General features: G+C 31.5%; 1 protein-coding gene across 1 annotated transcript in view; it reads left to right on the top strand.

Annotated features, from left to right (window-relative positions):
• The window catches only part of ADAMTS6 (ADAM metallopeptidase with thrombospondin type 1 motif 6), a 308,302-nt gene that overhangs the window by 233,665 nt on the left and 62,050 nt on the right, over positions 1–12,587 (top strand). The window contains exons 14-17 of the mRNA XM_021076778.1: positions 1,821–1,923; positions 8,346–8,479; positions 10,066–10,189; positions 10,719–10,799. Of these exons, the coding sequence (XP_020932437.1) occupies positions 1,821–1,923; positions 8,346–8,479; positions 10,066–10,189; positions 10,719–10,799 (442 nt within the window). The remainder of the gene's footprint in view (positions 1–1,820; positions 1,924–8,345; positions 8,480–10,065; positions 10,190–10,718; positions 10,800–12,587) is intronic.

The raw sequence follows: 12,587 nt of genomic DNA, 5'->3' as shown, positions 1-12,587 counted from the left end.
TCTCTTCCAATTTGGATGCCTTTTATTTCTTTTGTTTGTCTGATTGTTATGTGTAGCTAGATTTCAAATTACTTGGTTTTTTTTTTTTGTTTTTTTTTGTTTTTTAATGGCCACACCCATGGCATATGGAATCCCAAGCAGGGAATTAAATCTGAGCTACAGCTGTAGGCAACACTGGATCCTTTAACCTACTGCTGCATTGGGCTAAGGCTTGAACCCTCGCCTCTGCAATGACCTGATCTGCTGCCGTCAGATTCTTAACCCACCACACCACAGTGTAAACTCCATTTGTATTTTTTTAAATTGTTGATATTTTCGTAACTAGTCTTGCTACATGGCAAAGGCACTGACAACCTTGCTCCTTTTGTGGAGTCCTTGAATGTATCTTATAAAAGGAAACATTTCCTTAATCCATGAAACAAAAGACCCTGGAACCCTTTTCTTCCAATGTGGTACACTGTATAGCCTATGGTAAATAGTTATTTTAAATTTTTTTAAAGGGCAAGCAAAAAGGGTAATTTGACAGGCAAAACCATTAGGTTTAGCATTGCACTGTCACATTTTAATGTGCAGAAAATATTTTAAAGTGAAAGCCTCATAACAGAATGTAAACCCTTTGCTACTCTTTTCAAAATCTGAGGCTTTGCACTTGATAAGGTAGACATTTGGAACCATATTATATAGGAAGTAATGATGGCCATGCATGTATTTGCATATTGTGCTCTGTTTTTTCGCACATGCTTCAAGGGACCATTTGCAGTGTATTAACCTCAGGAAACTGTATAAAGTAAATGTGGAGATCTGAGAGAGGGTAGTATAATGTCCTCAGAGTGAACTCTGAGAATGAAACATGCTCACCATTTATTTACAATTGAATATTTCATCTGATGGCTAGTTCTGTTCTGTCATTTTTAAGAGGAATGTTTGTTTTCCCCATCCATGTTTCAAAAGCAACAACTTTGCTTTTTAGGTGCTACTGTTTGAGTTATTCAAATTAAGTCATATTTCTTGAATACTATGAGTAGTTGTATTTTTAATTCTTTGTGAACTTAAAGATTGAATTTAGGATGGCTCTGTGGTATTTGGAATCTAGACCAAGCTAGATTGGCAAGATTTTCTTCTTTAAAAAACAGGTAGAAGAAGCATTCCAAACGTTTAAAAACAAATAATCCTCTTTTCCACTACTCAACACATGTATATGTTTTGAAAAATTAGGATTTTATTTTCTGTGATCATAATAGATTAAATGTAAATCTTAATAAGTCCAAATTCCTTGAATTTAAAGGTGTTTAGACTTGAAGCCTAGTATGTTGCTCATTTTATTCCACATCTTAGAATACCGTTTTTTTCCAGGGCTAGGCAGTAAACAGCTATAATAGTTGGGATCCAAACCACAATTAGTAGTGCTGAATGTCATGTTAAAACCTATCTTTTGTTTTAAATAAAGAGCTGGACCTCAAATACTGTTACTGAATAGGATTTTGTATTTTAGTTTCTTCACCTATTTTTTATGTGTGTTTATAAGGGGTTACCTGATGGACTGATTGCCAAGTGGAACATGAGATGCATCGGAGTGTAAAGTTATATGGAAAATGTCTAACACTTTGTTTAAGTTACTTCAGTTATTTCTTCTGTGGCTAAGATTATAATTCAGACACTTCAGTCTGTATACTGCTTGTAAAACAGTAAAGTAAATGCCAGAATTACGCCAGAGAATAAGGGAGTGAGTTAATGTGATGGAGTTCAGACACTTTTAATTTTAGGGACATTGTCCCTTGGTTTTGGCATTTTTCAACAATCATGATTTTATTTTATTTTAGCCATGTCCTTTGGGGGCCCGAGATTTTCGCGAGAAACAGTGTGCAGACTTTGACAATATGCCTTTCCGTGGAAAGTATTATAACTGGAAACCCTATACTGGAGGTAATGTATAACCTGGCAGAATTTTCATAATGCCTCAGAGCTTTGCAAATGTAAGAGTATTTAAATATGTACAAACACACTCACACATTAATATACATACTAGTAAAAATTAGTGATTGCAAATCAAAGCTGCAAAGTGCTTCTAGTGCTATAAAGGTCTCATATTTAGTTTTCCTGTAATATAGTTAATGTGTTAGTACAAATGATCGGAAATCATTTTTTAAACCTAATTCTATTTAACAAGGTACAAAGTTTCTAGAAAGGATATACCAAATAATATTTATAAATTCTCGAGACTCCTTTAGGGTATATGGACACTATACTAAAATAATTTACAATCATCGAATATTTGGAATTATTACCCTAAAAAATATAGCAATATAAATCCATTCAAAAGAGGCCAGGAAAATTTGTTTCTTTCTTGGTCATGGACCAAGAATCCTTCCATAGATGATTATTGTTCTTCTTTTTTTTTTTTTTTTCTGACCACACCTGTGGCATGCAGATGTTCCCAGGCCAGTGATTGAATCTGTGCTACAGCGTAACCCAAGCCACAGCAGTGACAATGCCAGATCCTTAACCCACTATGCCACCAGGGAACTCTGCTTATTGTTCTTTTTTTAGGGAATCATTTTTCGCTCTTTATTTTGGCCAAGTATTTTCCAACATAAAACAATATTAAAACAACTTTACAGTGACAGCTGTATACCCACCACTGAGATTCTATCATTAATATTTTAATATACTTTCTTTATTACCATGTCTAGTCATCTCAATTCATTCAGTTTTTCAGGTGCATTTTAAAATAAATTGTAGTCATCAGTATACTTTAAATACTTCAGTATATATAATATTAACTACAGTTCAATATTTATCTACTTTTTTCTTTTGAGGGAAGATTATATAGAATGAAATTCTCAAAATTAAGTGTATTTTCCCTGAGTTTTGACGATTGCACACACCCGTGAAACCGTACTGAGGTCTAGAACATTACCATTACCTCCAAAAGTCTCATAGTCCTGATAGTTCTTTCTAGTTAGTATCTGCCTCTATCTACTTCCAAGAGATAACCAATGCTGATTTTTTCCCAATACCCTTGATTATTTTTGTCTGTTCTGGAACTTCATGTAAATGAAATCATGCCATGTTTACTCTTTTGTGCAAGGCTTCTTTAAACCTAATGTTTCTGAGTTCCATCCATATCATTGCACATGTAATTAGTTCATTCCTTTTTATTGATGAGCAGTATTCCATTGTACTAACCAGTTTGCTTTTCCATTCTGCTATAGATGGAAACGTTGGTAGTTTCTAGTTTTCAGCTCTTATGAATAAGCTTCTATGAACACTTGTGCATAAGTCTTTTTGTATATGTTTTTATTTCTTTTGGGTAAATTCTTAGACATAGAATTACTGGACATTAGGGTAGGTGTGAGTTTAGTTTTCAGAGAAACTGCCATATGTTTTCCCAAAGCGATTGTACAGTCACACTCCCACCAACAAAGTGTGAGAGTTCTGTTTGTTCCCCATCCTTGCCAACATTTGGTGTGGCTATATTAAGTTGTCTCAGTGCAGTTTTAATTTGCATTTTCTGATCACTGAATATGTTGAGCACAGTCTCATGTGCTTATTGAGTATTTATATATCTTATAAAATGTTTGTTTAAATCCTTTGCCTATTTTTAAATTGGTCATTTATCTTTTTATTCTCAAGCGATTCATTTATCAGATAGGTTTTACAGATATTTTCTCACAGCCTATGGCTTTCTTTATTTTTACTTTATTTTCTCTACTTTTTAAATGGTTTTTTGGATGAGTATAAGATTTTAATTTTTATTAATTCTGATTTTTCAATTTTTAAAAATTTTGTGGTCATTGTGTTCTGTGTCTTGTCATCAAAATCCTTGCCTACCTTAACTCAAGAAAATATTTATGTTTTCTTCTAAAAGCCTTAAGGTTTTGCTCTGTATATTTAACAGTGATTTGGGGCTATGGTGTGTTTTTGTAGTGTATTCGGACTCTGTTTTGTTTCATTGATCTACTTGTCAATCCTATGCTGGTACCACACTGACTTGATGACTTTACTTGTGTAGTCTTGGACAGAAGTAGTATAAGCTCCTCCTACTTGGATCTTTTTTCAGGATTCTTTAGATAGTCTAAGTGCTTTGCACTTCTGCATAAATCTTAGAATCGGTTGTTATCTTTTACAGGAAAACATATTGGACTTGTAATTGCTGTCATGTTGAATCTATACATCAATTGAAGGAGAACTAATTTACTAACAATAATGCATTTTCCAACTTAGGAACATGGTACATATCTCCATGTTTTCTTTAATTTCTCTCAGTTCTGCTCTATAGTTTTAGGCGTAAGATCTTGCACATCTTTTGTTAAATCTATTCCTGAGCAATTTATGGCTTTGACACATAAATAAAAGGTAAACATTTTTTATTTTTAATTATTTGCTCTAACATATAAAAACAAAATATATTTTTATATATTAACTTTGTATTCTGTGCCATTTAAAAATTCTGCTTATACTAATAGTTGTTTTATAGATTGCTTAGAATTTTCTTGGTAACTAGTCATGTTATGACTATTTCTGTGATTATTGGTTTTTTGTTTGTTTGTTTGTTTTGGCCACACCTGGGGCATGCAAACTATTTATTTCAGTTTTTGTGCCTTTTTATTTTATTTTCTTTCCTTAATTCACTGTCTTGGCACTTCAGTATAATTTGTGCATGTATTGATTATAAGTGTTTTTCTTTTTTATCCTGTTAATATGGTGACTTAGTCGATAGATTTTATAATGTCAAACAAATATTTTATTCCCAGAATAAGCCCTATGGGATGATGATTTATTATCTTTTTATATGTTATTGAATTTAATGCTAATATTTGATTAAGGTTGTTTACATTTATCTTCATAAGGAATACTGGTTTGTATATTTTTTTCTTGTCATGTTTTTGACAAATTTTGGTATCAGTGTTACTCTGACTTCCAGAAATAGAATCTTGTTTTATTCTAAAAGAGTTTGTAGGATTTATAATATTTTTTCTTTAGAATAGATTTTACTTATAAAATCATCTAGGCTTGATCTCTTCTTTGTGAAAAGAATTTTTATTACAAATTCAACTCCTTTAATAAAGAGCTACTCAGATTTTTTAAAATTCTTATGTCAGTTTTTGAATTTGTATCTTCAAGAAATTTACATTACCTGCATATTGTCCAGTTTATTAGCAGTAAATTGATTCTAACATTATCGTATTATCCTGTTTAATATCTGTAAGATCCATAGTGATATATACTCTTTTTTTTTTTTTTTTTTTTTTTTGTCCTTTCTAGGGCTTCACCTGAGGCATTTGGAAGTTCCCAGGCTAGGGGTCAAATCAGAGCTGTAGCTGCTGGCCTACTCCACAACCACACCAATGCCAGATCTGAGCTGGGTATGTGACTTACACCACAGCTCAAAGCAATGCCAGATCCTCAACCCACTGAGCAAGGCCAGGGATTGAACCTGTATCCTCATGAATACTAGTTAGACTCATTTCCACTGCACCACAACAGGAACTCCCTCAAAATATTTTCTTATTTACATTGTGATTCTTCTTTGGGTTATGTAATTTTAATTTCCAAATAGTTGAAAATTTTCTATATTTTTGTTATTGATTTATAATTTAATTATATTTTATGATCAGAGAAACTGTATGATTTAATTTTTAAATGAAATGAGATTTGTTTTATGATATAGCTTATTGTCAGTTTTAATGAATGTTCTGTGTATACTTGAAAAGGACGTGTTTTCTCTAATTGTTGGATATAGTGTTCTATATGATCATGAGATCAGGTTGACTGATAATATTGTTTAGATTTTTTATATTCTTTCTGATTTTTTTCTGCTCTGTTTTTTTTTAACCAGTTCCTGAGAAAAGCATGTTAAAGTCTTCAGCTATCATATGGCTTTGCTTTTTTGTGTGGGTGTAGATTTTTGTTTCATGTATTTTGCCTATACATTTATCTTACTGTATGAGAAGGAAGTCTGAAATAATTCTCATATTTGAATTAGCATCTAGATAATTGTGTGCTTAGTAAATTAACCATAAACTCATAATAAGCTTTAACTGAAGGTAATTGCTAATGTGACCTTCCATTTAGAGAATCATCTTAAATCTTTTCTTGAAATAAGAGAAGTACCTCTTCTGAAAACTTAACTGTAGCAGAGGAAGCTGAACACGTCTTCAGCAATAAAAAAAGAATAAATTGGAGTTTCCGTTGTGGCACAGGGTTAATACTCCGACTACAGCATCTCAGGTCTCTGTGGAGGGAGTTAGATCTCTGGCCTGGCACGGTGGACTAAAGAATCTAATGTCACCACAGCTATGGTTTAAGTTGCAGCTGCAGCCTGAATTCAGTCCCTGGCCCGGGAACTTCCATATGCCACAGGTGTGGCCATTTAAAAAAAAAAGAAGACATTTATTTCTATTATTATCACATAGCGTAGTGGGCTAAGGAATACGACCATAGCATTTATATGCTCTGCTTATCAAATACTGCCTTACATAATTAATGCTAAAATTGTATAAACAAAAGGCTCATGTTCTCTTTTTAAAGCCTGGTACATAAAAAGCTACATTAAATTTCAAAGCATTACAATAAAAAAATGGGGAAAGAACTATACTGAGTAGTAATGAAAAAAATCCCAGTAAAATCTATCAAAATTTAGAGCAATTTTATTCACAAGAATCTTCTAAGAATAAATATAATACCTTGATTATCAGTCTAGGAAGATTTATGTTCTCAGTATAGTAAAATATATCGTGAATCTAAGCCTAATAATAACATGTTATATATAAATTCTATAACCTATAGACATTGAAAGTGGAAGAAAACATGGACTTAAGCCAGAGGTTATTAACTGGCAATTTAGGAACTGTTTTTACTTAGATACATGTGTAGCCTCCACAGTATTTTTGAAAACTTTAAATGAGTTTCCAAGAAAAATTTATATTTTTAAAATCTATGTTTTCATCTTCTCTTGAAAAAACAGAATGTTTGACAATATTGGGCCTTCTTACATGACAACTGTCAAATGTAACAGTGATCTCCTTTAATGGAATATTATCTCTCTAATTTATTATTATTTCCACCATTTAGTTGGCTTCTCTTTTATTTCCCCCTGTGGAAACTTGGTTTCTATCTTCACTGAGATGTAGGCATGTCATTTCACCTTTCTGCCTAATTTTCTTTTTTTAAATGTAGGCATGTCATTTCACCTTTCTGCCTAATTTTCTTCTTTATTTCATAGAAATTTTATCAGCGTCATTAGAATAAGGTCAGAGTGTTTTAAACCTCATAAAACAAAGGTTCAACAGAATGTATTTTTAAGTGATAATTTCAAGAAATAATTACATATTTATAAATAGCTTTTTATGTATTTTTTTTTCTGGTTGCACCCTAAGCATGTGAAAGTTCCCAGGCCAGGGATCAAACCCACACCACAGCAGGGACTGAGTCACTGCAGTGACAATACCACATCCTTAACGGGCTGCTCCACAAGAGAACTCTTGTATGATGTTCAATAAAATAAATCCATATTTATTGCTACTTTTCCAATATATTAAAAAGTTTTGATATGCACTGTACTTGTTTTTTTAAATTGCTATTATTTATGCCTATTTTTTCATCAACATTAAAAAATACAAATTTCAATGACAAAATAAAATTATTCTATCATATTTTTACAATATAAAACTACATAATGTTTTAATTACTTGAGTTTATTTTTTAAAGTTTTTATTCAATTTAAACTAAAAAAGTTTGATGCTATGTAATATTTATCTTTGATTTATTAATCTTATAAGAATTAGTCAAATTTAATACTATAATTAATTTTATTTTTGATTTACTAATCTCGTAAGAATTCTTTTCCTGCTAGAGCCACATTCATGGAGTATAGAATATGTTTATATTTTACAACTATAATATTTCTGCTAGAAGAAGCAATTTTTGTATCATATACATTAACAAGTGACATAATTTGCATAAATTCCTATTTGTCATATGAGGTCATCCTCAAGACCTTCTTAAAATTTATCTCCGTAGTTTTTATTTCCTTAGTTTTTAAAAATAGCTTTTATTTCATCCATTTTTTCCAACATTCACTTACCTCCACTGTGTTCCCTTTTGACATAAAATACATTGAAAAAATATATGAGAAATACTTGAAAAGATTACTCAGCAGGTCCTCCTTCAAGTTGCACAAGAATGCAAGTAGACATGAAATTTTAGCAAAGAAGGAAAACATCTAGGTAAACATAGTCAAGGAATGATGTCTGTATCAATTGTAAATTTGCCGTGGATAGTATTAAATCACTGTTCCTTAGGAGAACCGCTCCATTTATTTCTCTTCTATTATATTCATCCAGGTGGGGTAAAACCTTGTGCATTAAACTGCTTGGCTGAAGGTTACAATTTCTACACTGAACGTGCCCCTGCAGTGATTGATGGAACTCAGTGCAATGCTGATTCACTGGATATCTGTATCAATGGAGAATGCAAGGTTGCTAAGATTATTTCACTCCTTTTTTGTTGGGGGTCTTTGAGACTTTTGTCTTTTTCTCAGATAGTAATTCCTAATTAATACCATGTTCATTTTTAATAAAGAGAGCTATGTTTTAGAGTACTAATTTTCACTAAGAAAATATACATAAAGTTAGAATTATCCATTCAGATTCAAGCACCATGCAAATGTGATTTATTCCGGTCTTCAACTTATGTTTTTAGGGATTGCTAGAGCTATGAAAATATTTTGGAATGTAATTTCATTATTCTTCTGTTTACAAACAAAACGATAGAAAAAGTGAGGGAATGAGGATTCCAACTCTTATTTATATGGCTACTGTGTATTCTCAAAGATTATTTTATGTATTTCATAGTAAAATATTTTCTCAAAATATGAAACAGCTAGGCTCCTCCCATTTGTCTTCTTTTGAAGCATTTATGATGGTTTTCATTATAGAATTAGTCTTACTTTATTAAAATATTTACTTCAGCAGATTAGCCAGACCATTTAGGAATGGCAGAAGCAAATCCCAAGTATTTTTCTAGACCTGTGTATGAATCTTATCATAAGAAAAGCCACAAAAACCACTTTTCTCTTAATTTTTTCCTTGTTTGTTTTGTTTTACCTTAAAGAGAAACACAAAACTAAGTGCCAGAAACTGAGAAAGATGAGATTTAAAAAAATGATTTTAGTCTCATAATTTCTTGCAAGTTGATGTCCTGGTTAACTTGCCTCCAAATGTATCTGATGATGCAGTGTGTGTGTGTGTGTGTGTGTGTGTGTGTGTGTGTGTGTGTGTGTGTGTGTGTGTGTACTTGAAGGAAAAGTTGTTTCTAGGACAGTATTAAAATGTTTTTCAGAATACAACCAGGTACAGGTTGTATTCAGAGATCACATGCCTGGTATCAATACCTAGAGGTCAAACTACAAACTTAACTGCCAGAATACACCAAAAATATATAAAAATCCACATTTCTATAATTAAATGAAAAATCAAAAGGTAGAGTTTCAGCTTCTAAAATTGCATGTTCACATTTCCTTTGTCTTTATGATAATTTTATTCAGCTAATGGAAACAGGTATTCATTTTTAGAGATTTACCCAGGCTTGAATTCCACAATTAATCCTTGACGCAATTAGATATCCAAAAAAGCCAGTGGTTGACAAAGGAAAAACCATAATGCTCAGTCAAAACTCTTGTTGTTATAGCCCTCTGTAGGACCATATTACTGTTTTCCTTAGATCTTGCATTTCTTAATAGAGGGTATAAATAAGAGCCCATTGTCAACAAATTATAATATTTTAAGAATTAAAGCATGGTATCTATAAATGAAAAAGAAATCTAAGCCAGATTATAGTGGCCATTCCTGGGGAATCTGAATTTTTTTCCTTTAAATTTATGTTTTGAGAAATGTTAGCTAGAATTACTAGAGAATGAAAGTAAACGTGGAAAAAGGAAAGTATTCCCTATTTTGATTTCCTTTACTGGAAAAACAAGTAAATACATAAGTTATATTTATTTGGTTAGTTATGGGTCCAGGAGTTCCTCTTTTTGACACACTAAATATTCTTCTCTGTTTTCAGCATGTAGGTTGTGATAATATTTTGGGATCCGATGCTAGGGAAGATAGATGTCGAGTCTGTGGAGGGGATGGAAGCACATGTGATGCCATTGAAGGGTTCTTCAATGATTCGTTGCCCAGAGGAGGTGAGTGTGTAGAAAGAACTCTTCCTCACACCTCTGGTGTACTTGGAATAGCCAAAGACTTGATTTGCCCCCTTATTTTAAAAATTTCTTTATTTAGATAGATGATTTTTTTCCCAAATTGATTTCAGTCCTTTAAATATTAAGTGTGACTTCTTGTATAGGTATTTTAAGGAAAGATTATTCCCTTTCTGCTTGACTTCATTTAGCCATGTTTCTTTAAGATGAGAATTTCCACAGAACACTGATGTGGGGGCCATGCATTGAGGGAAAAAAAAAACCACCACCACCAATATTATATATGTCTAGACTTTAAGGATATCTTGAGATAATTTTAGAGAAAAAGAAAAATACTCTAGATATATTCATGAACTAAAAGGGGAATTTGCACATTATTCATAATTTGCAAAGTATAAAGTCAAAGCAAGAATGGAAGAAAAAGGAAACAGTTATTACTGAATGGTTATTAAACACTCATTTTCTGACAAAAGCTCCAGATGCTGCTTATTACTGGCTCTCTTCTGTGTTCTAGGCTATATGGAAGTTGTGCAGATACCAAGAGGCTCTGTCCACATTGAAGTCAGAGAAATTGCCATGTCAAAGAACTATATTGGTAAGTAGCATATTTTGCTAAATTTTAAAACTTAATGAGGAAAAGCATCACAGTATCATGAAGGAAAAGACATACTGCTTTAAGGTAGAACACTTTCATGCTAAAAAGAAGGAAGTTTCACATGAAAGAACTAAACAAAAAATTAGTAGTTTATTAGTAGCTTACTCTTCATGGGGTGGTTATTGATTTTTTAAGTCAATTTTATTGAGGTATAATTTACATATTATAAGATATATCCATTATAAGTGTATAATTCAAAGAACATTTACAATTATGTATCCTTATATATCCATATAAATACCACAACCGAGATGTAGAACATTTTTCTGACTCCAAAACATTCTCTCATTACCCTTCGTAGTCAAGTACCCCTAGCCTTACCCTCAGAAAACATTGATCTCTTTTCTGACATTATATTACTATTTCACTTTTACTAATTTTGCAATTTCACGTAAATAGGATTATACAAGATATACTCTTACATCTGTCTTTTTTTCTTCCGTAATATTTTTGAGATTCATCTATATTATTGAGTGCATCTGAAGTTCATTCCTTTTTATTGCCAAATAGTATTCCATAGTATTCATTTATCATTTATCCATTCACTTGTTGATGGATATTTTGGTCATTTCCAGTCTTCAACTATTATAAATAAAGCTTCTTCAAACATTCATAGACAAGTTTTGTGTGAACATATATTTTCACTTCTTCTGGATAAAAAACCTAGGAGTGAAATCACGCAGTCATATGATAAGTACATGGTTAACTTTATAAAAAATTAACTCTTTTCTAAAGTGGTTGTATCGTTTATATACCCATAAGTAATGTGAAAGAGTTGCAGTTGCTCCACATTCTTTATAGTTTCGGTATTGTCAGTCATTTTCTTTACTCATATAGATATATTTTTTATGAAGTCTGAATAAATATTTTGTCTATTTAAAAATTTCTTCTTTTTACCAAGTTATGTGTTCTTTACATATTCTAGTTATAAGTCTTCAACCATATGTTTTATGAATATTTTTTCCAGTCCGTGGCTTGCTTATTTCTGTTCTTAATGGTGCTTTTAATTTTGATGAAATCTAATTTATTCATTTTTTTATGGTTTGTGCTTTCATGTCCTACCTTAGAAATTTTGCCTATTCCAAGGTTCCAAAGATTGTTTATACTGTGTCTTAAAGAAATTATGGGTTTATCTTTTTTACATTTAGATATATGTTCCATTTGGAATTTTTATATAATGTATAAAGTAAGGATTTGAGATTCAGTTATTTTCACATGTATGTTAACTTACTATAGCACCATTTGTTCAAGACTATTATTTCTCCATTGACTTAACATTTTTGTTAGAGATCAACTGCACATGAATATGTGGATCTGTTTCTGTTCCCTCCCATTGATCCATATGTCTATCCTTAAACCAAAACCACACTATATTGATTAATAGAGGTCTTAAAAATAGGAAGCATTTGTTCCTCTTTCTCAAAGTTACTTTTGCTTTTTTAGGTCCCTTACATTTCTGTATACATTTTATAGTCAACTTTTCAATTTCTACAAGAAGAGATTATATAGAATCTATAGATCAATTTGAGGAAAATTGACATCTCAAAAATATTATCTTCCAACACATTAAAAGATTTAACCTGTATATTTATTTCAGTCTCACATTTGTTCACTAACGCTTATTTTTCAGTGTACAGTTCATAACACACACACACACACACACACATATATATATATATATATATATATTTTTTTTTTTTTTTTTTTTTGTCTTTTTGCCATTTCTTG

The sequence above is a fragment of the Sus scrofa genome, chromosome 16, assembly GCF_000003025.6.
Source record: "Sus scrofa isolate TJ Tabasco breed Duroc chromosome 16, Sscrofa11.1, whole genome shotgun sequence".
Taxonomy (NCBI): domain Eukaryota; kingdom Metazoa; phylum Chordata; class Mammalia; order Artiodactyla; family Suidae; genus Sus; species Sus scrofa.
Note: the sequence above shows the minus strand (reverse complement) of the source record. Positions and strands in the feature narration are given on the sequence as shown.